The sequence below is a fragment of the Hemibagrus wyckioides genome, linkage group LG08, assembly GCF_019097595.1.
Source record: "Hemibagrus wyckioides isolate EC202008001 linkage group LG08, SWU_Hwy_1.0, whole genome shotgun sequence".
NCBI lineage: Eukaryota > Metazoa > Chordata > Actinopteri > Siluriformes > Bagridae > Hemibagrus > Hemibagrus wyckioides.
Window position 1 is genome coordinate 12875345 of NC_080717.1, and position 25071 is coordinate 12900415.

General features: G+C 39.0%; 1 protein-coding gene and 1 pseudogene across 2 annotated transcripts in view; both read right to left on the reverse strand.

Moving 5' to 3' along the window:
- Window positions 1-243: 243 nt before the first annotated feature.
- LOC131357441 (uncharacterized) lies at window positions 244-4409 on the reverse strand (annotated as a pseudogene).
- A 4576-nt stretch (window positions 4410-8985) lies between these two features.
- Window positions 8986-25071, reverse strand: part of hspa9 (heat shock protein 9) — a 44013-nt gene continuing 27927 nt past the window's right edge. For both annotated transcript variants that reach the window (XM_058398024.1, XM_058398025.1), the window contains 9 exons: window positions 22183-22275; window positions 21205-21414; window positions 20226-20453; window positions 15857-15961; window positions 15471-15588; window positions 15292-15386; window positions 11744-11836; window positions 11526-11666; window positions 8986-10001 (listed from right to left, as the gene is read on the reverse strand). In XM_058398024.1, the coding sequence (XP_058254007.1) occupies window positions 9924-10001; window positions 11526-11666; window positions 11744-11836; window positions 15292-15386; window positions 15471-15588; window positions 15857-15961; window positions 20226-20453; window positions 21205-21414; window positions 22183-22275 (1161 nt within the window). In that variant the 3' untranslated portion in view covers window positions 8986-9923. The remainder of the gene's footprint in view (window positions 10002-11525; window positions 11667-11743; window positions 11837-15291; window positions 15387-15470; window positions 15589-15856; window positions 15962-20225; window positions 20454-21204; window positions 21415-22182; window positions 22276-25071) is intronic.

The window sequence follows — 25071 nt, forward strand, 5'->3', positions numbered from 1 at the left end:
CTTGGATCTGGGAGTTGGTTCTGCACGTCAATGACATTCTATGTCATTTGATCCCCATGGGTGATACACAAGAAGTGGTCCTCCCTCTGGGCCAGCTACCTCGACCATAGGCATATGAATGTCATCAGTTCTTGAGTGAGGCGATCCGCGTCGGCCATCAGGAACGGCCTCGGCATCATGCTCATCAAGTGGGCTGGAAATTGGATTATCTGGTCTCATTTCCTTCAGAATCCCCTTTTGCTTTCAACCACGGGTGTGATAGCACACAGGGGAGTAAGGGGTAGAGGCTCCAGGTCCTGTATAGCAGGGAGGAGGGCCCCACTCAGCTGCTGTGGATGGTTGAGGTGTGGAGGCGTGCGGTTGGAGTGGTTGTCTGTGTCTCTGAGGTGGTGGTCTGGGAGGGCAGCTGTCCAGGTCTGGGTCTATAAGTACACTGAAGAGAAGAAGATTGAATGTTAGTTTGTGCATTTGTTTTGCAACGCAACCCAGTCTACTTCTCTTTGTTTTTTCCCTTTTTTCTTTGAAGCCTCACATTCTTGTAACTGTTCTCTCAACTTTTCTAATTGTCTTTCACTAAAACTACCTTTCTTTGCAAATCCACAGTCCATCACCCACATATGATATTGTGATAAAGAACCAGGCCCATAATTAGTTATCATGAATTGAACATTAGGATGCTTACATGCCCTCAGGAAATCATCACTCTTATCCTTACTTTCCCCACTACCCATTGTCCGTGACGGTTCCTGTATTCTCTCAATAATCGATCAACAGACAAAGCCTTATTTACCTCTTTTAGCCTGATTTTACCTGCGCAGGTCACTCAGCTGTGCTCATCAGCATGAGCGACGGGTTTCCTCAAAGACGGCTGAAAGTAGTTACAACATCAAAATATACTACGATAGTATATAGTTCCCAGAACTATTAATGTAAATTTACCGGTTCCCAGAACTGTTGTCCAGAATCCAAGCTTAAATAGAAATGATTAACAAACTACACATGGACACAAGGGTGCAAGTCAAAGCAAAGAGATAAAAAAGGAATTTTTATTATTTTTTTTTTATTATTATTTTAATTTTGTTATCTCAAACACAGTGAAATGAGATTACACAGCAGAGAGGCAAGGCCCGCTTTCACGGGTCCCCCTTATATAGAACTTTTAGGTGCATCCTAAACCAAATGTATATGTGACCAACAGCACAAAACTCTTGTAGAATGGTACATCTCACTTCCATAAAAGGAGCTATAGCATATAGAAAAACAAGATATATGATGTTCTTGTATTCCACGAATAGAGTCACTCCTGGTACCTGCCACCTTGTTCATGTTTGTTACTTACTTTGTATTTTTCTGACAAATGCATGTGTGCAACTGAATGGGGCAGTTTTCAATTTACTTGTTTCACGTTTGGGGTCAACGGTGATATGAAATGTGATTGTTTACATTAAAATGCCAAAATTCATAAGAAACATGGGAAAGTGATAGAAAATATGAATTTTCATATGAAATATGATTTTTTACATTAAAGTGCAAAAATTCATAAGAAACATGAAAACAGTGATATTCCATGAAAATCCACTTAACAAAGTCAACTTTCATCATTTTTCATCGAACAGGCTTGTTTCCTGCCGCAGCGCAGTGTCCTGTCTGCATTGTGCTTTTCTGGCGATGAAAATGTGATTCCGCAAGTCTCGACGCTCTACGAGCAAGGGAAAGTGGTTCAGACAAACGCTTGCGTGCAGCTGAATGGGGCAGTTTTCTTTGACTTTTTTCACATTTGAGGTCGACTATCATATGATACGTGATTGTTTACATTAAAATGCCAAAATTCATAAGAAACATGGGAAAGTGATAAAAAATATGAATTTTGATATGAAACATGATTTTTTACATTACAGTGCAAAAATTCATAAGAAACATGGAAACAGTGATATTCCATGAAAATTCACTTAACAAAGTCAACTTTCAACATTTTTCATCGAACTGGCTCGTTTCCTGCCTCGGCGCAGTGTGCCTTGTGCCTTGTGCTTCTCTGGCGCTGAAAATGCGATTCCGCAAGTCTCAGCGCTCTACGAGCAAGGGAAAGCGGTTTTTCAGACAAACGCATGTGTGCAGCTGAATAGTGCAGTTTTCTTTGATTTTTTTTCACATGTTTGGGATGAACTATAACATGAAATGTGATTGTTTACATTTCCCAACGACGGAATCAAGTGGCGTGGGTGAAGGGATCTTGTGTCCTACCTTTCCTTTGCGTTTCTAGAAGAATTTGCTTCCTTTATTAAAATTTGGCTTCATTCTTTGAACTCTGTGTATAATGATAATCTGACTCCAATTAATAATTAATATAAGTATAATCTGATGCTGATCACAATTTAGCGGATTGACTATTCTTAATTTATTAAGCAGATAGGAAACTGAAATGACTGAACATAACTATTTAAACTTAAACCTGGATTTCTCTATACAAGTTTAAGTTTTGGTTTGTTCTAATTTAACTTTAAACCAAGGTTTTCTCCATTTAAGTTTAAGTCGAGCCTACTCCATTCCAACTTAAACCTAGGCTTTCTCCATTCCAATTTCACAATCTAAGATTAAAGAGGTGTATAATAATGATTTTTCCACTTAATTCAGTCTATTTAATTAGAAAAATACCAAATTCAATAACAGGATCAACATAGTATGAAAAACACAGGCTACAAAGTTAAAGTCATACCTGGCAATAGAGACACACAATAATAGTGTGGGAAGTTCTGAATGCAGATGCTTCCCTGAGTCTTTTTCCAATGCACCTTATATACCCAAGAGAGACAAAGGGTTGTACAATCTATGAGTCCACAGAAGGCCTGGTTTTGGACCGATCGAACGGACACATCTGGCTTTTAGTTTTGGTTCACACCAAATGGGTTGTAAAAGACATAGTTCGGATTGTTGTTTCGTGACCTGTGAGGGGGTTGAATAATGTCATATGGACATATCTCCAACAGGAGTACAGACTATGTGTAAACTTTACTATACTCTAATTTGGAAATTAGACCTTTTTCACACCACGATGCACCTTGAACTTTAGAATGACATTAAACATCAATAACATCATACAGTGAGAATATCATCATAGTTTTTCAGTATTCCTTGAGATTAGAACCAGAAGGGTAAAAGAATGTAAATTCTTGGTGAGATCCAGAAAATAGTTCCACCACTGCCTCCTTGAAGAGGGGGAGGTACACAGGAATGTGAACTGTTTTATGACACACTTCCCAAAAGTCCCCAAAGTTTCTGTTTTTGCTTGAAGATATAACTTCATCACGTTCAATATTAGTACTTTTGCTTGCCACATTACAATCCTCCCCTGGCCTCTTGGGACATTTTCAAAATAATTCCCAATAGGACATTGCTGGGAATCTTACTGTAGCAGTCTCTGAATGGCTGGCACCTCTAAGGGGCTAAGCGTGACACCAGAGTTGGCAGATGTTCGTAAGGAGCAAAGCATAAATCTGAAATAACAGCATTGAAGTGTAGAGAATATGAGAACAAGTCCTCTGGCAATCACACAGCCACGGAACACCCAGTCCCACCAGGTGTATTTGTAGTGGGCTGAGCGGGTAGATGAACTTGACAAAATGTCTGCTGTTCCTTTGGCCAGGTTTGCTTCCACCTGAGCCTGGTTCAGATGATACTCAGTCTGTAGCATAGTTTGTTGTATCAAATATATTGTGTCCGTTAGAGCTTTTGTGCTATGTTCAAAAAAAGTGTCTTCCCACCATGGGGAAACATCCATGTCCAGTGGTATCCTCCCCAAGATATTTATCTGACCCATTGAGAAATCCTCTGTAGCAGAAGGTATGGTTTGCGGGTCAGAGCGCCATAGGTGAAGGAATTCATCTCACTGACAACACACCACTGTGTGTGAGATACTTGAATCGCATCAGCGTGACCATGCAATGACTGAACACTGATAAGCTTAGTATCATTGGAAGAGAAGGGTTGTAAAGTATTACATGTACAAACATCATGACAACAGGTGCAAGTGGTAAACAAGGTCTCATCCCCTTTTAAAGACATACTCTAGAGGGTACTCTTAGGTGGTCCCATTTAATGATCTGATCCTTCACTACTACACCTATAGAACGTATAGTCGTGGAGTTCAAAAATACTTGCTCTGGGTGTATAAAAGGAAAACTGGCAAAAATCCCAATGTAGCCGGTGCACTCATTCCCAGTGTATAACATCAATGTAGACAGTAATTCAGAGCATTTAATATCTTTCATCTTTTCAGATGCAAACCATCTATGCAAGTCTAAAATTTCTATGAGATCATTTAAAGCATGCCAAGGTGTTTTGAGTGGACAAATGTCTAAAATTTCTTGTCTTGCAGCAGTAAATAAATCCTGTGCATATGATCCATTCTCCATTCAAGTTTAAGTCGCAGCTACTCTATTCCAACATAAACCTAGGCTTTCTCCATTCCGATTTAAGTTCACAATCTAAGATTAAAGAGGTGTATAATGATTTTCCACAGGCTCAGAATAAGTCAAGATTAACAATTTTATTTTGCCATATCTCCAATAGGATTACAGACTATGTGTAAACTTTAGTATACTCTGATTTGGAAACTAGACCTTTTTCACCAATCATGACCTTTAGAATGACATTAAACATCAATAACATCATACAGTATATCAAGTATATCATCATAATTTTTCAGCATTCCTTGAGATTAGAACCTGAAGGGTAAAAGAATGTAAATTCTTGGTGAGATCCAGAAAATAGTTCCACCACTGCCTCCTTGAAGAGGGGGGTTACACAGAAATGTGAATTGTTTCATGACACACTTCCCAAAACCCCACAAAGTCCCCAAAGTTTCTGTCTTTGATTGAAGATTTAACTTCATCACACTCAATATTAATACTTTTCCCTGCCACATTACACCATCAAAATTCACTTAACAAAGTCATCGAACAGGCTTGTTTCCTGTCACAGCGCAGTGTGCTCTGTGCATTGTGCTTCTCTGGCGCTGAAAATGCGATTCCGCAAGTCTCAGGGCTCTACGAGCAAGGGAAAGCGGTTTTTCTTTCTTTAGCTTGTATATATTATTTGCCAATGTACTGCAATAGTTTAAGCAACATATTGCTTTGCTTTTCGCAATCACACGCATTTTCTTCTGGAAATGCAACATTCTAGTTATTATTATTCCGGTTTCCTCAGCGCGCTACTAGTCCTAAACAATAATATAGTTCCAACGTTAAAATGTTGCTCATGTGCTTAAGTGTACTATTACTTTTCATGCTGATAAGTATAATAGTTTATTTTATATTAAGTTTTAAATGCTATACAGACTTCAGACCGCTACTGTGTGTGACGTCACCTAGAGTGACGGAAGAGTTTTTTTAAGGACGTTTAGACTTCATACTGTAACTGTGACTTTAGCTTGTAAATATTTAAGAATGTCTTGTAATAGTTTAAGCATATTTAGCGAGTATATCTTTAACGGAGGTGGCTTAGTGGTTAGCACGTTCGCCTCACACTTCTAGCGTCCAGGGCTCGAGTCTCGCTCCTGCTCACTGTGTGGAGCGCGCATGTTTTACCGTGCTTGGTGGGTGCTCCAGTATTGCAAGAAATTCTCAAATTATATATACACACACATTATTATTATTCTCAATTTATATGTATATAGCGTATATATAGACGCTCTGTGTAGGAAAGGACAGAGCCGGCTGTACTTCCTAAGAAGGCTGGCTTCCTTTAACATCTGCAAAAAGCTACTGCAGTTCTATCAGACTGTTGTGGCGAGTGCCCTCTTCTATGCGGCAGTGTGCTGGGGAGGCAGCATAAAGAAGAAGGACGCCTCACGTCTGGACAAGTTGGTGAGGAAGGCGGGCTCGATTGTAGGCTCAGAACTGGACAGCCTGACATCAGTGGCAGAGAGGAGGGTGCTGAGCAGGCTCCTGTCCATCATGGACAATCCACTGCATCCACTGTACAACATTATCTCCAGACAGAGAAGCAGCTTCAGTGACAGGTTGCTGTCACTACCCTGCTCCACTGACAGACTGAGGAGGTCGTTCCTCCCCCATGCCATGCGACTCTTTAATTCAACGTGGGGTGGGAGAAGTCAGTACTGACACTACTCTTCTCTCTGTACTGGACTGGACTGTACAATAAAACACACACTACACATAATACACTCCAGTTTATACAGAACTCTCAATAAACTGACATTTGCACAGGACTCATAAACACATAACAGTTTTTGCACATCGACGTGGCCTGTAACTTTAAACACTTGTTTTTGCACATTACTTATCTTGTTTTTCATCTCATTCTCCATATTTATTCCTAAATCTCTGTATTTAGTATCTTTCTGCTATATTTTGTTATATTGTTATATTCTGCTATATTTTGTAATATTTTCTATTTTGTTATTTGATATATTTTTTGTTATATTTTTGTACCCTAATTTGGGTATTTTAGTATTTTTGTTATATTCCTTCCTATTTTATCTATTACCTGTGTTTGTGGATACTGCTGGAAACTGTGAATTTCCCTTTGGGATGAATAAAGTAAGTAAGTAAGTAAGTAAGTAAGTAAGTAAGTATGTAAGTATGTATGTAAGTAAGTATGTAAGTATGTATGTAAGTATGTATGTATGTATGTATGTATGTATGTATGTATGTATCTATCTATCTATCTATCTATCTATCTATCTATCTATCTATCTATCTATCTATCTATCTATCTATCTATCTATCTATCTATATATATATATATATAATTTGAGAATTTCTTGCAATAGTTTAAGCACCATATCGCTTAAACAGTAATAGCTAGAAACATGGTTCCAATGCTAAAATGTTGCTTGAGTGTGCTTCTTGCTGATAAGTATTATAATTTATGTTGGTTTGAAAGAGCCAACATTCTGTTTTTCTTTATAAGCTTATTATTATTCTTCTTAGCGAATTAAATTCTAACATTAATGCGGTCTAAATGGTAAGAGCGACATGCACCAAACTCGGCACGTTTGTTGGGCCTGGCCTGAAGTTTGTTGCCATTACTTTTCTAAGGAATCAGAATTCCGGAATTCCCGGTACAGAAGCCCAAAATGGCCTTTTTCCAGATAGAATTCCATTCAAAACTTTGGAGGTTTATAACTCAGCGGGCTTTCGAGATATCGACACCAAACTCGGCCAGCATCTTCAGAATCTTGGGCGGGATGAAGATAATTTTGGAACCGATGTGAATTTTGGTATTCCGGTAGAGCCCCGCCCCAAAATTGGGGGCAAAATCACAAAACTACTGCAACATGCACGTTACATATCAAAACACACAGCACAATGAGGGGAACTTCGTGACGTGTGTCGGGTGATGCCACGCCCCCAAAATAAGCAGAATTGCAAAATTACTCCAACATACATGTGACATCAAAACGTTCAGCACAATGAGGGGAACTGCGTGACGTGTGTCCAGGTGACGTCACGTGATGGCATGTCTGTGCCATGCCCCCAAAATAAATAGAATTCCAACATTACCCAAACATACACATTTGACATATCAAAACACTCAGCACAATGAGGGAAACTTCATGACGTGTGTCCAAGTGACGTCACACGTGTGCCACGCCCCCAAAATAAGCAGAATTACAAAATTACTCCAACATACACGTGACATATCAAAATGTTCAGCACAATGAGGGGAACTGCATGACGTGTGTCCGGGTGACATCACATCACGTGTACTTGCTTCGTCAAGCCAACATCAAAGTTTGTCATGACAAACTTTAAAAATCTAGTTTTATATGGATTTTTAAATGTATTTTTCACAGACTGCTACTGTGTGACGTCAGCTAGTGAGTGAAGAGGTTTTTTTTAAGGACGCATCATCTTTAAAATGTTCCTACAGCTTGAATTCTTACTCTACTGTACAACCACATGAACTACCTTAAAATTTTTTAACTGTGACTTTAGCTTGTATATATTATTTGTCAATGTATTGTATTAGTTTAAGCAACATAGCGCTTTGCTTTTCACAATCACACACATTACCCCAACATACGTGTGACATATCAAAACATTCAGCACAAGGGGAACTGCATGGCGTGTATCCTGGTGACTTCACGTGATGTGACGTGCGCCAAACCCCAAAATTAGCAAAATCACAAAATTAGCGCAACATACACGTGACCTATCAGCACAACGAGGGGAACTGCGTGACATGTATCCTGGTTACGTCATGTGGCGTCACATGTGCACCACGCCCCCAAAATAAGTGGAATTTTAAAATTACCCTAACATACACTTGCCTCCAAAAGTATTGATACCTGTCTCTCCACTTGCCTCCAGCAAGCTGCTACGAAATTGGAAAAAGGGTTTTTCTAACAAACGTGCATTTGCAAGTTTTTTTATTTTATTTTTGCAAGTAGTTTTTAATTACTGTACAATTTCTTTTAATTTCTTTTCAATTACAATCTCTACATTGAAATATATGATTGCAAAAAAAAAAAGAGATGTCTTTTATTTTGAGGTGAAACAGAAACAGCCTTTATTTGTCACATATACATTACAGCACAGTGAAATTCTTCGCATATCCCATCCTTGGAGGTTGGGGTCAGAGCACAGGGTCAGCCATGATACGACGCCCCTGGAGCAGGGAGGGTTAAGGGCCTTGCTCAAGGGCCCAACAGGGGCAACTTAGCGGTGCTGGGGCTTGAACCCCTGATCTTCCGGTCAACGACCCAGAGCCTTAACCACTTGAGCCACCACTGCCCACTATGATAGGAAATGTCACTTTACATAAAAATGCAAATTTAATAAGCTGGAGTCTTGATAATTTAATAACAAGTCAAGTGAAGTAACCAAATATAGTTACACTACTGTACCTGTGAAACTCAGCATAGCCAGTAAACCCACGATAAGCAGGATCAACCCAGGGAGAAGTGAGCCAACTATTTATATAAGTATTTCTTCAGAATTTTTCACACTTAAGTCCTGTTCCATAAATATCATTCTACAAAAACATAAGAACAGCCAAATATTGTGTAATGGTGTTAGGATGCTTTGCTGCTTCAGGGCCTCTCTACAAGACCATGAATTCTACTGTCCACCAGAAAATCCTGAAGATCCAGTCATTACTTTGAAAGTCAGTGACCACTGGGTTATGCAGCAATGATCAAATACACCCATAAATTAAAGAAACAAAATTTAAATTTTGCAGTGGCCTAGTCAAAGTCCTAACTTGGACCTAATTAAGATCCTGTGGCAAGTTTTGAATGGGAAGTCAAAAGACCTATAATGTGGTTGGATTAAAAAATGTGCAAAATGTGGGCCAAAATTCCTCAACATTAATGTGAAAGCCTGCCTTCAAGTTTTTAAAAGTGTTAAAGGGGCAATTACCTTTTCACTAGGGTGACAATGTTTCATTTACTGAAGAAAAAGGGTTTTACAACAATCCCTAAAAAGCATATGTTGTTTCCTTGTGTTCTCCCGGTCTCCTATGCTGTATAAGGTTCTGAAAACATTTGTGACAAATTGCACAAATAGAGGCAATCAAAAAATAACTGTCAGTACAAATCGAGCACAAATAATTCTTCACAGCACTGTTGATTGTATCGACTATTGGAGATCTCACTTATGGAGCGACACAAAGCAAAGCACTCATGCTTTATCCTGAGGGGGGAAACATTTAATTTACAATTTTTAATACAAATGCCACAAAAGCAGTAATCTGACAATACAAGTAGCAGAAAACTACAATAAGTTGATCAATGTAACTTGAAAAGGACACATGAAACTAACTTCAGCAATGGTACAATAACAAATGGGATAAATACAATAACAAATGGGATACTGTGATAACGCAATATGTAGGAATAACTGAAGACTAAGATGTTAGTCTTCAGTCAAAGGATAATCAATCAAACAGCTTTAAACGCTCTACTGTTGTCCTTCCTTTTTCTCTCCTGTCTCCATTCCGCTTGAACTGCCAGTGCTGCCTTCTCTCTCTGATGCCATCTAGGACAGATTAAATGTGAACAGCAAGATAAATTAGTACCCATGTTAGAAAATATTTTGTCCTATTGTACCACGTGTATTTGTTAGTACAGCTAGAGTACGTAAAAATTGCCAAACAAATTGCAATAAAAATTGGTGCAAATTATTAAAATTGTTCATTCTCAGCATATTATTAAACTTTATTATTAAAATATCTTTACACTTGTGACAGCCTTTAGAGCATTTAGTGAAAAGTACCCTCGTAAGTTCTTGAACACTGTCAGTTTCTTGAAAAGTTTGTAACACCTGCATTGACCATTTTTACAACAGCAATCAAACAGCAGTGCATTCCTCATTCAGATGCTAGGTGCAACACTTCATGAGTCAATTTGAATTTTGAGACTTTCAGAGTGGCAATAAAAATGCATGTTCACATGTCTATGGATAGTCACTCTCAAGCAATCCCCTTTCTTCTAAAAACAGACTTTCTACAGACTCAAGCTTTGATGTGTTCTGCATTCTCGGATGATTTTCTGCTCACCACCCTAAGGGACTGCAGACTTTCTATCAGCTTGAATTAATCTGGCTGTTCTCTGTTGACCCCTCTCATCACAACTGTGTTTCTGTCTGCAAGAACTACTGCTCATTGGATGTTTTTCTTCACTGCACTGTTCTTACAAGTCTAGACACTGTTGTCTGTGAAGATCCCAGGAGATGTGAGGTCCAGTTGTTTCTAATAAAGTACACAGTGACTATTTGTTCAATTGTCAGTTTCAATATCACTGTCAGCTGGTGGATAGAAATACCCCCTGTTGATAAATATAAAGGAGAATGTCAATTTGCCAACTATCATATTTACTTACAGTTTTAAATAAGAGAAAAATGAAAAATACAAATATACTTGGATCTACGGGCAGTGTGTTTCAGGATTTCAATGTTTTGTGATTATCTGTAACTTTTCTAAATGGCAGTATATCACTAAGCCATTAGAAACATCATGAATTTCACTTTGAATATGAGCAAAGTCTGTTTCTAAAGAAAGGTTGAGAATGACCAATTATTAGTCTTGGAAACAGGTTTTATTCCCACCCCCAAAGACTCAAACCTGGGTTACAAGCAGAGAGCAGCCATGTAGGCGAAACAAAATAGTGTAGTAATATTTAATACACACAAATTTATTTTAGTTGATGGAGATTTGAAAGGGAAGAACAATGGCATGGCTAAGATTAATTCCCATCAGTGGTGTTCAGAAAAATATTACACATGGCTTTGTTAGTATACGAACAAGATAAGCTCTGAAGCTTGTATTATTTCATTTATTTCAAAGGAAAGTGTTTAAAAGTAAACTAGCTAAGAATGATCCTGTTCATAATTATTTCTCACATATTCTCATCACTCTTTAGTGGAAGAGGTTAAATGATGAATACATTTTTTTAGTTTTTAAAATGTTCCCCTATTTTGCACACAGCGTTTTGACACCATACATTCATAACATTTAATACTTGTATTGTAAAACAGAAAATTTGTGAAATGATTAGACATTACTTTCTTATAAGCCATCTCAAAGAGCTTTAGAGATGCTTGCTGTAGATCTGTGGCAGCCTGTTTGATGTTTTCACCAGTCTCAAGGTCCTTCCTTGAAAGTAGATCTCTCACTTTAGTAATCTCATTCTGAAGCTTCTTGCACTGAGGAAACCAAAGTAAATTACATTGGTTATTGTGCTTTGTGCAAAAATATGTACATGGCAAATTATGTGCTTCACCTCCTCAGTGGGTAGTTGGTCCTTAAACTCCTCCATCTTTGATTCGGTATCATGGACAATGCCTTCAGCCATATTAACAGCCTCAACACGGTCCTAGAGAAAATAAACAATTTTAAATGATGCAATAATTAACTAAAACTGTGTTTCAACCAATGTGGAGTTCTACACTCACCACCCTCTTCAATAGGAACACCTGGTCATTTACACATGTGTTTTTCCAATAAGACAATCATGTATCAGCAGTGCAGAAAATTGTGTAGAAACAGGTGGAGAACTGGTTAATGCTCACATCAAACATGAGAATGGTGTGACATCCGTGACTAATTTTGAAATAGTTGCTGGTACCAGGTGTTCTATCCACCCACAGAACTGCTGCTCACTCAATGTTTTTCCAGAGTCAGTTGAGTGTGAAATTCCCAGGAGCTCAGCAGTTTCTGAAATACTCAAATCACCCCATCTGACACCAACAACATGCCACAGTTATCTGGATGATTTTATACATTGTGCTTCTGCCACTGGTTGATTGGATGCCAATTAGGCATTACAAATGCCAGTCAGACATTCTAAAAGTACTGTGTGAGAGATGCCATTAAAAGTGGCAGTGAGGTAGGTAGGTAGTCAAATGAGCGAGATGGCTGCCCGTTTTCTTCCCTTTGCTAATGGTTTTAAGTATAAAGCAGCCACAGTTACTGTAATGCATAGATTTTGGGACTGAGAAATAATTAAGCTTCCTTTCTGTTGTAAATAAATTCCTTTAAAAAAAACTTTTACAAAAGATTATTGGAAAAACTTTCACCATGGCTTTGATTGTAATAGATTAATCCCCCGCTATATCGCGGTTCATTTATTGCGGTCCTGGTATATCACAGATTTTTATTTGGAACATAACTAATTTTTTTTGCGGATTTTCCTGATATATTGTTACTTTCGTTTTGTGTACGCTTTTTGTTTTTTTTTACGTTTTTTCAGCGAGCTCTATAATGTTGCGCAAACGCTCTGCACCTTCTAATGCTTCTGGCAGGAACCTGAGCGCCAGAGGAAGTATCCAACGAAAAGGTTAAGTTGCTAGACATGCTTTGAGAAGAAAAAAAAAAGTTGTGCTGCCATTGCCCGCCATTACGGACTGAACGAGTCAACCATACGCTACATCAAGAAGGATGAAGCCAACATCAGAAGTACCGTAGCAGTTAGTTACACCCAAAATGCAAAAAGGACGGCAACTGCACACAACAAGTATATTGCAAGGATGGAATCGGCACTGGCCCCCTGGATTACTGATCGCAGGAAGAACAACATTTGATTGGACACCAACATCAGGGACAAGGCCAGTCAACTTTATTAACAATTCGCTGGAGAAGCATGTGCCCAAAGAGATGACGAGGACGACACCCAACCAGGATCACTGACAGCACCAGAAGAGCCCATTACATTTCAAGCCAGCAAGGGTTGGTTTGATAGATTTCAAAAGAAATTCCAGCTCAAGAGTGTACCGCTGCATGGGGAAGTAGCATCAGCAGACGTAAAAGCAGCCAAGAAGTACCCCGAGACGTTCAAGGCGATCATAGAAGAGAAAGGGTATCTGCCAGAACAAGTCTTCAACATGGATGAGACTGGATTGTTCTGGAAGAATCCATGTTTCATCCCTCAAGCCAAAATGTACCTCAGTGAAAAAGACCTGCCTTTCAAAGTTCTCATTACGATGAAAAACGCTAGCGGCCACCCACTAGATTTATCCTACGAGGGAGTACAGACTGAGTTCCTCCCAGCAAACACAAGTCCCTCATTCAACCTTTGGATCATGGCATCATCTGTGCCTTTATACTTGGAAAGGTGCTTTATACAGGGTGGGGTGCAAAAACTTCCCTTTTTTGAAGGTGAATGAAAGAAAAATTGTGGCTGATAAACAAAATTTATTTTTTGATAATGAAAACATAATTTCAAATTATGCTGTTTTAAACAAAATATCTTGAAGGTGGTGGTCACTGTTCTCTATGCACTGATGCAACAGATTTCTGACATTTCCCTCTACACATTCCAACATGTCCACCGGAATTCGGGCTATTTCCTGCTGAATAACATTCTTCAGCTGAAGCAGGTTTGTGGGGCGATGTTTAAAAACCTCTGCCTTGAGGTATCCCCATAAAAAAAAAATAAAAATCACAGGGCGTTAGATCGGGCGAGCGCCCTGCCCACGGGATGTCACCTCTAATCGAGATGAGCCGTCCGGGGAACATTGCCCTCAAACATGTTAGAACGTGTAGAGGGAAACATCAGAAATGGGTTGCATCAGTGCATAGAGAACGGTGGCCACCACCTTCAAGATATTTTGTTTAAAACAGCATAATTTGAAATTTGAAATTACGGCTAAGCTTACGAAATCTGCAAGCGAGGAAGAAGAGGAGCAAGGTGATCCATCGCAGGAGGAGGAGGACGACGAAGGCCTTTCGCTAGAAAGACTTGCAGCGATGGCAAAAGCTGCAGAAAAACTGCAAGGGATGGCTTCAGCATGGGATCCCTCTATGGTTTGGTCGTTGCAGTTCAAGAACACGATTGATGTTGCAAAACCCATCTCACCACTATGAAGAAGCAATACCAGCAATTGCCTATCACAATGTTTTTTCAACCTGCAAAGAAGACTTCAGATGCACCCCCACAAGACGACACAACACTCTGAAGCACCTGATGAAGAGGTGCCTTCTGAAGAGTTGTAAATGCTCCTTTGCTGCGCAGCTGATTATTCATCATCATCGTCGTCGTCTTCACTCAAGTCACGTATCTTAACTGGTAAATACTGACTTTAATATTGTATGGGTCACATTACTTGTAAACACTGTACAGTACATATAATTTTTTGTATTAAAACAGTTTACAAAAAAAACCTTTGTTGTACAGTAATTACAAAAACAAACCTTCTGTATACTTTGTATAGCGGCTCGAGCCAGTTGAAAATGACAGTACTCACTATAAATGTGATATTTCTACGAATTTCTAAATCCTAAATTCTAAATCCATCTCGCTATATGTTTGCAAATGTTTTGCATGTGTGTTTAGAGTGTGGGAGGTTAAATAATAACTTAATAATAACGGCTTAAATAAAAAAAAATTTGGGGGTGGCATTCATGTATCACAGATTTTCGCTTATTGCGGGTGGCTTTGGAACATAACCCCTGCGATAAACGGGGATTAATGTATCTCCTGAATTATGCTGGAAACGTTGACTGTGATGAGTGTGTATTGTACTTTTCTGGCTCAAAAAGGTATAATGTTGCGGTCAACAAACAAAAGTCTTTGGGCTTTCTTATAAAAAATTCAGATTTACATTAAAACAGACTGTTTTATTCCATGCTCTACTGTAGATTTCTTTCTATATTTTTAAGTTGTTTAACACACTTGTACATATCAGGGAAAGGAAATCGGAAATTCTGACCAATTATCTCCTTCATCTTTTGGACTTCAAACCTTATAGCAAAAATAAGCCTTGCCTTTCCAATACTCTTGCAGGGACTGTATATCTAACTCCATATTATATAAGAAAGAGGCTTAAGTACCTTTCTCTTTCTGTCTTCCTCTGCATATTTTTCAGCATTTTTAATCATGTTCTCAATGTCATCCTTACTCAGACCACCAGAAGACTGGATTACAACTGAAAAAAATAATGAGAAACAAGTGAGAATGCTCCTTAAGTTCTACTGAGAAAAAAGATAACCTGGCAAACCTTTAATCTTACTTTGCTGTTCACGTCCAGTGCCTTTGTCTTTAGCAGAAACATGCACAATTCCATTAGCATCAATATCAAAAGTAACTTCAATCTGCGGGACTCCACGGGGAGCAGGAGGGATGCCAACCTGTTAACAGCCACAGATCATTTCTTAAATTACTAATACATGTGTGTGAATAAACTGAAAGTCAACAAAAACAATAAATGCTTTCAAATGGGTCACAATGTTGAGTCATTTAACGTAAGTATTAGAACCACACTGATTTTCAGTTTACTTAATGATGAGTTTTATGCAGGGACTTGCAGACAACCATACAAATACAACAAAGAAAGAGAGAATAGTATTTTATTGCAATAGTAATTTTCTGTTTTTACATACATATATTATGACTTACCAATGTGAACTGTCCAAGGAGTTTATTATCCACTGCCATTTCACGCTCACCTTGGCAAACTTTAATTTCTACTTGTGTTTGCCCATCAGCAGCAGTAGAAAACACCTGAGTAAATTCAAAAGAGATCTGATGTAGCCTTATATTAATAATTGTGTTAGGATATTTAAAAACCCTTCAAGCTAGTTTGCAAATGTATGATCTTTTTGTACTAAGGTCAAGGTGTCCACCACAGGACGTATAAAGTTAGTGCTGTTTAATGTGAGGTGAACTATTGTAGGAATATAAAGCTTCTTCATTAGGCATTTTAACACTCAAACAAATAAACCAAAGCTTATTTATATAATTTAGAATAGAATTGACTTTCAGTGTCAATTCATATATTCCAACCATTATACTGATTAGGTGGTGTGTGTTTCTCTCTCTCTGTATATATATATATATATATATATATATATATATATATATATATATATATATATATATATATATATATATATATATATATATATATATATATATATATATACACACACACACACACATACATACACACACACACACACACACATACATATATATGTTTATATATATACATACACACATACACACAGAAGCGCATTTGTGAGGTCACACACTGATGTTGGACGAGAAGGCCTGGCTCTCAGTCTCCGCTCTAATTCATCCCAAAGGTGTTCTATCGGGTTGAGGTCAGGACTCTCTGCAGGCCAGTCAAGTTCATCCACACCAGACTCTGTCATCCATGTCTTTATGGACCTTGCTTTGTGCACTGGTGCACAGTCATGTTGGAAGAGGAAGGGGCCAGCTCCAAACTGTTCCCACAAAGTTGGGAGCATGGGATTGTTCAAAATGTCTTGGTATGCTGAAGCCTTCAGAGTTCCTTTCACTGGAACTAAGGGGCCAAGCCCAGCTCCTGAAAAACAACCCCACACCATAATCCCCCCTCCACCAAACTTTACACTTGGCACAATGCAGTCAGACAAGTACCGTTCTCCTGGCAACCGCCAAACCCAGACTCGTCCATCAGATTGCCAGATGGAGAAGCGCGATTCGTCACTCCAGAGAACGCGTCTCCACAGCTCTAGAGTCCAGTGGCGGCGTGCTTTACACCACTGCATCCGACGCTTTGCATTGCACTTGGTGATGCATGGCTTGGATGCAGCTGCTCGGCCATGGAAACCCATTCCATGAAGCTCTCTGCTCACTGTTCTTGAGCTAATCTGAAGGCCACATGAAGTTTGGAGATCTGTAGCGATTGACTCTGCAGAAAGTTGGCGACCTCTTCGCACTATGCGCCTCAGTATCCGCTGACCCCGCTCCGTCAGTTTACATGGCCTACCACTTCGTGGCTGAGTTGCTGCCGTTCCCAAACACTTCCACGTTCTTATAATACAGCTGACAGTTGACTGTGGAATATTTAGGAGCGAGGAAATTTCACGACTGGATTTGTTGCACAGGTGGCATCCTATCACAGTTCCATGCTGGAATTCACTGAGCTCCTGAAAGCGACCCATTCTTTGTTTGTTTGTAAAAACAGTCTGCATGCCTAGGTGCTTGATTTTATACACCTGTGGCCATGGAAGTGATTGGAACACCTGATTCTGATTATTTGGATGGGTGAGCAAATACTTTTGGCAATATAGTGTATATATGTATATACATACAGTATATATATATATATATATATATATATATATATATATATATATATATATATATATATATATATATATATATATATATATACACACACATACAGTATATATATACACATACAGAGATATATATATATATATATATATATATATATATATATATATATATATATATATATATATATATATATATATATATATATATACACACACACACACATATACACACACACACACACACACAGCGGTTGGACACAAACTGAAATGCCTGGTTTTAGACCACAATAATTCATTAGTATGGTGTAGGGCCTCCTTTTGCGGCCAATACAGCATCAATTCGTCTTGGGAATGACAGATACAAGTCCTGCACAGTGGCCAGAGTGGGGATTTTGAGACATTCTTATGGAATAGTGGCCAGGTCATGCTGGTGGAGGAAAACGTGACTCGCTCCTCCAAAACACCCCAAGTGGCTCAATAATATTTAGATCTGGTGACTGTGCAGGCCATGGGAGATGTTCAACTTCACTTTCATGTTCATCAAACCACTCTGTCACCAGTCTTGCTGTGTGTATTAGTGCATTATCATCCTGATACACAGCACCACCTTCAGGATACAATGTTTGAACCATTGGGTGCACATGGTCCTGCAGAATGGTTCAGTAGTCCTTGGCAGTGACGCGCCCATCTAGCACAAGTATTGGGCCTAGGGAATGCCATGATATTGAAGCCCAAACCATCACTGATCCACCTCCATGCTTCACTCTGGGCATGCAACAGTCTGGGTGGTACGCTTCTTTGGGGCTTCTCCACACCGTAACTCTCCCGGATGTGGGAAAGACAGTGAAGGTGGACTCATCAGAGAACAATACATGTTTCACATTGTCCACAGCCCAAGATTTTCGATGCTGGCACCATTGAAACCGACGTTTGGCATTGGCACGAGTGATCAAAGGTTTGGCTATAGCAGCCCAGCCATGTACATTGACCCTGTGGAGCTCCCGACGGACAGTTTTGGTGGAAACAGGAGAGTTGAGGTGCACATTTAATTCTGCAGTGAGTTGGGCAGCTGTGGTTTTATGTTTTTTGGATACAATCTGGGTTAGCACCCGGACATCCCTTTCAGACAGCTTCCTCTTGCATCCACAGTTACTCCTGTTGGATGTGGTTCGTCCTTCTTGGTGGTATGCTGACATTACCCTGGATACTGTGGCTCTTGATACATCACAAAGACTTGCTGTCTTGGTGCACGTCTCGCTGGCGCATCTGTGACTAACAATTTGTCCTCTTTTGAACTCTGATATGTCACCCATAATGTTGTGTGCATTGCAATATTTTAAGCAAAACTGTATTATTACTCTGCTAATTAAACCTTCACACTCTGCTCTTACTGGTGGAATGTGCAATCAATGAAGATTGGCCACCAGGCTGGTCAAATTTAGCCATGAAACCTCCAACACTAAATTGGCCAGTGTTTCAGTTTCATTGTGCAACCCCTGTATATATACATACATACAAACACAGATCATGGGCATGACCTTATGACCACTTGCATAATATGTTGGTCCCCCGTTAGCTGCCAAAACAGCCCTGACCGTCGAAACATGGACTCCACTAGATCCCTGAAGATGTGCTGTGGTATCTGGCACCTAGATTTTAGCAGCAGATCCTTTAAGTGTTGAAAGTTGTGAAGTGAGGCCTCCATGGATCGGACACAACTGGTTTGAGATCTGGGGAATTTGAAGGCCAAGTCAACACCCCAAACCCGTTGTTGTACTCATCAAACCATTCCACAGCCATCAGGGAACACCGTTTACATGAAATGGTGTACATGGTCTGCAGCAATGCTTAGGTAGGTGGTATGTGTCAAAGTAACATCCACACTGCCTCCACTGGCACTCCAACTGGCTTACCTTCTTCACACAGTGCATCCTGGTGCCATGTGTTCCCCATGTTAGCAACCCACACACATCCAGCCATCCATGTGACTTGAAAGAAAGAGATTCATCAGACTAGACCACCTTCTTCCATTGCTCCGTGGTCCAGTACTGATGCTTATGTGCCCATTGTTAGCGCTTTCGGTGGTGCACAGTGGCCAGCATGGACACCCTGCCTGGTCTGCGGCTATGCAGCCTCATTTGCAACTAACTGCGATGCACTGTGTATTTTGACCCCTTTCCATCAGAACCAACATTAACTTCTTCAGCAATCTGAGCAACAGTAGCTCGTCTGTTGGATTGGACCAGCATTCGCTCCTCACATGCATCAATGTGCCTTGGCCGCTAATGACCTTTTGCCAGTTCACCACTGTTCCTTCCTTGGACCACTTTTGATAGATACTGACCACTGCAGACCGGGAACACCCCACAAAAGCTGCAGTACTGGAGATGTTCTAATCCAGGCGTTTAGCCATCACAATTTGGCCATTGTCAAATTTGCTCAGATCCTTACCCTTGCCCATTTTTCCTGCTTCTAACACCAATATGAGGACAAAATGGTCACTTGCTGCCTAACATATCCCAACCACTGATGCTATGATGAGATCAGTTATTCACTTCACCTGTCAGTGGTCATAATGTTATGGCTGACATTTTACCACTGTTACTACCACAATTAACTTTAATTTTGTACAGTATATAAATCAATTAATTGAATATTAATTCATATTTACCTGAATTGTCTTTTCATTAGAAAATTACCTGGCTTTTTTTGGTAGGAATAGTCGTATTCCGATTTATAAGTTTGGTAAACACTCCTCCCAGAGTCTCAATTCCCAAAGAGAGGGGAGTGACATCTAGCAGGAGTACATCTGTCACATCTCCAGCCAATACACCACCTTGGATGGCAGCCCCAATAGCCACTGCTTCATCTGGGTTAACAGATTTACTGGGGGCCCTACCGAACAGATCCTGTACTGTTTGCTGAACCTAGAAGTAGAAAGACACAACTTGCATAGTATTTAAACACTTTTTATTCATTGACACTTAAAATCATGCTTGTGTGATGATGTAATCCTTGTTACGCAGACTGTAAGCATGTTATGTTTGTCAAATATATCAAATCACCCGTGATGTCCATTTATGAAAAAATGACAGTGTACACTGGATTATTCTAGGAAGTCCAAATTCTCCATGTCCTATCACTCCAAATACACCAAAATGATAAAATGGAAAAACATTCTTACAGCTGTACATTTTTTTTTTGCTGGTGGAGTGTGTAGCTCAGGATGGCATATTAAATCTGTAATATTCATGTTCCTGTTCAAATTAATGTTTAATGTTTCAGATTTTTAAATTAAATTAGTGTCACATTAAACAAGCCAGTTACACAATGTGCACTTAATGAGACAACTACCTGTGTACGATCACTATACTTTAACATGCACAATAGTCAGTTGTTAAAAAAACAAACAAAAATAAACAAAAAAAACACAGTTCTGTTTCCCAAAACTAAAATGAGAGCTGGTTCAAATAATATTGCATGCCAGATTGCAATTAATACAATTTGTCATGCGATTATTTTTTTTTCTTATTTATAACTTCCCCATTAACAATACCAATTTGACCAAACTGTAAATTTTAGGAACTGTATGGTGCCACCACCTTTCTCAATTCTATGGTTCACTTTACACCCTGTATGCTGAAAGCCTTCTACAATTGTACACTTCTGAATAGTTACCTTCGGCATGCGAGTCATTCCCCCAACCAGTAGGACTTCTCCAATGTCACTCTTAGAAACATCAGCATCTTGCATGGCCTTCTGACATGGGGCCACAGTCCTTCTAATTAGATCTCCCACAATACCCTCAAACTGGGCACGGGTAAGCTTCATGTTCAAGTGTTTGGGACCAGAGCTGTCCATTGTTAGGTAAGGCAGGTTGATGTCAGTCTGTGTGGCAAGAGAACGTTAAATTCAAATTTTTTCTTATTTTTAATCCCATTCACATGGAAGGAATAAGGGCTAATACTGGATGTAATAAAGCAATACTCTAAAAAATTTTTAAAACCCAAGAAAATAATTTTAGTAGCACTGAATATACTAACACTGTTGCTTACAACACAGTAAGATCACAAACACAGAATATTAGTATTTTCAACCCTCCATATATTGTCACAACTTGTGTTTTCTATTTTGTTCAGGTATTTTTATATAAAATATAATTCTTTTAAAATGTTTTCTTATTAAAACTTTTTTTTGTACTGTAACAATCAGTGACTCTATACATAGTCTCTGACTTAGTGAACTAGCATGAAGATGCTGAATGAGCATTTGCTAAAAAAGCGTTGAACGTAAATGTGATGCTTAACCATTGGTGTTTAGTTACTCATCAAATAAACAAATGTTTCACTTCAGTAATTAGACAGTAAATCAAATGATTGATTTTTTTTATCTCTAGAAATCATGCCTATGCTGACTGTACATAAGTTGAAAATAATTTACAAAAATGACATTTGATAACCCAAAACAGAAAAACTACCACAGAAGTAAAGATGATTAAAGTTATAAAAAACTATTTAAAAACTATTTAAAACTTTTTAAAAAATATATATATAATTTAAAACTAAAAAGTTTTAAATTAAATTATATTATATTATATTATATTATATATAAAATATAGAAATGAGAAGGGTTTGTATGTATTAAACAGAAACCAACCTGCAGAGAAGATGAAAGCTCACATTTGGCCTTCTCAGCTGCTTCTCTCAATCTCTGCAATGCCATGTTGTCTTTGGTTAGGTCCACACCTGACTAAAAAAAACAGACCACGGTGGAGTCATTAATTCTGGGCAAAAGTAGCACAATGCATAATACTATATTAAAATGTTACACATTATAAAATGTACAGGTTAGGAGCAAGGGGAACTTGATAGAAACTGTTGATACTATTGCCATTAAGCCTAGTTCTTCTTGTTACTAATTTGTATGCCTCACAAATCTTTAAAATATAGCTCATACAGTAAAGAAACTATCCCAGAAAAACAAGGTCAGACATTTCACCTTGGTGTGATAGATAGACCTACTAACCAACCAATGACTATCATAGATAGCCCAAATTTCCTAAACAGGAATATGCAAGTCACCTCTTTGTATTACAAAAAGAAACCTTCACCATTGCTGTGACCTGCTTACAGGCTTATTTACAGGTTCAAACACTGAAGGTTTTTTCTTTTTATTTGTCTGCCTTAGAATTAAATACAAAGACCACATCCTAAGTCGCACTGGTCAATTCTTCCTCCCACTACACAGGCATGTGATGGGTCCAATCAGCCCAAAGGTGATGCTAAACAGTGTTGTACATTTGGTCCTTACCTGAAATCATGAGGCTTATTAATTAAATTCAAAATATTTTTTTTCCCCAAATTTCTTGGGGTTTCCCAAAACAAAAATGTCCCAAACATTGTAAGCTATGCCCATTTTGAGTTTTTGGTCATTTGTTTAATATATAAAACCTCCCCCTCCCATTTATCCTGAGAATATTTAGTCCAACAAATCTGATGACAAACTACTCAGAAGAGTGTGTAATTCAATAAGTGTCAAAAACATGGTGACATCTGTTAACAATATGGCCACTACAAGCCTAATTTACTTAAAAAGCTACAACTGATGGATGTGTGTATAGGTTTGCATACATTTTATAAAGGCTTATACAGGATTCTGGGTTATTATACATAATTTGTAGTATAGTCATCATCAAGGCTGTAGCTTAGGTGAAAAACTTTCCCAAGGCCTGTAAGTACGAACAAGCTGAAATTTGGTATTGTGCATCTATGTGGATTTTTAATGCCAACCAATTTACTTTTTAAAACCATAGCCACTATCAGCCAATTGGGTTTCAGCAGACATGTAACCATTACCATTGAGCTATCCTTATGATGGAAGTTTTTTGGTAGGGTCTTAATTTTAAGATTATCCTGGACATACTGGAACCCCTGACTGCATTTTAATCTAAAAACTAATCTGGTGCTATTCATATTTGTGCAAACAAAAGTATATCTGTTTGAAAATATGGTGTGCATTGGAAAATCCTTTACCTTGATTCTTTTGCAGTTTTTGACCATATGACTCAACCCACTTAAATGGTGCGATTACTCCGGTCAGACATAACATTATGACCACTGACAGGAAGTGTAAAACCTTAATTATCTCTTCATCATGGCAGCTGTTAGTAGGTGGTATATTTTAGGCAGTAAGTGAACTTTTTATCCTCAAAAAAGGACAAACCCTTGATGGGTTAGAAGCAGGAAAAATGGGCAAGCGTAAGGATTTGAGCAAGTTTGACTAGGGCCAAATTGTGATGGCTACATGACTGGATCAGGGTATCTCCAAAACTGCAGCTCTTTTGAAGTGTTCTCAGTCTGCAGTGGTCAGTATCCATCAAAAGTAATCCAAAGAATGAACAGTGGTGAAGGCTGGCCCGTGGTCCAATCCAACAGACGAGCTACTGTTGCTCAAATTGCTGAACAATTAATTGTTAATGCTGGTTCTGATAGAAACGTGTCAGAATACACAGTGCATCGCAGATTGTTGCGTATGGGGCTCCATAGCCGCAGACCAGTCAGGATGCCCATGCTGACCCCTGTGCACCACCGAAAGCAGCAACAATGGGCACGAGCATCAGAACTGGACCACAGAGCAATGGAAGGTGGCCTAGTCTGATGAATTACGTTTTACATTTACGTTTTATAACACGTGGATGATTCAGTGCGTATGCATCGCTTACATGGGAAGACACTGCACCGGAATGCACTATGGGAAGAAAGTATGCCGGCGGAGGAACCCTTCAGTCCTGCCATACATACATTGACATTTACCACTTACTTAAGCATTGTTGCAGACCACGTGTACCCTTCCATGGAAATGGTCAAGCCAAGTCAAAATGTGTCAAACCACAAAGCAAAAATGGTTCAGGAACGGTTTGATGAGTACAAAAATGAGTTTGAGGTGTTGACTTGGCCTCCAAATTCCTCAGATCTCAATCCAATCGGGCATCTGTGGGATGTGCTGGACAAACAAGTCCGATCCATGGAGGCCCCACCTTGCAACTTACAGAACTTAAAAGGATCTGCTGCTAACATCTTGGTGCCAGATACCACAGCACACCTTCAAGGATCTAGTGGAGTCCATGCCTCGACGGGTCAGGGCTGTTATGGCAGCAAAGGGGGGACCAACACAATATTAGGCAGGTGTTATGCATAATGTTATGTCTGATTGGTGTATATGCAAAACTTACTTTCGCAAACTAGTCCTAGGATTTTTGTCTTTATAATCAATGTCAACTATCAAAATACTCAAGTGAGACAATAAAAATTAAAAGCACTTTGACAAAATGGTTAACATACAACAAAAAAAAAATTAAAGCGATAGACACCTTTTTCTCCACAGTACACCGTTGGGACTCCGATTTCCCACTCATGCTTTTTCTCTGCCTTTACTGCCTGAAATATTCAGGCAGCTTGGCTCCAATTTGACCAAATTATCGAAAAACTATTCGACTTCTGCGATTTCACTCAAATAGATAATTGGAGTGCTACTTATACATAGGGG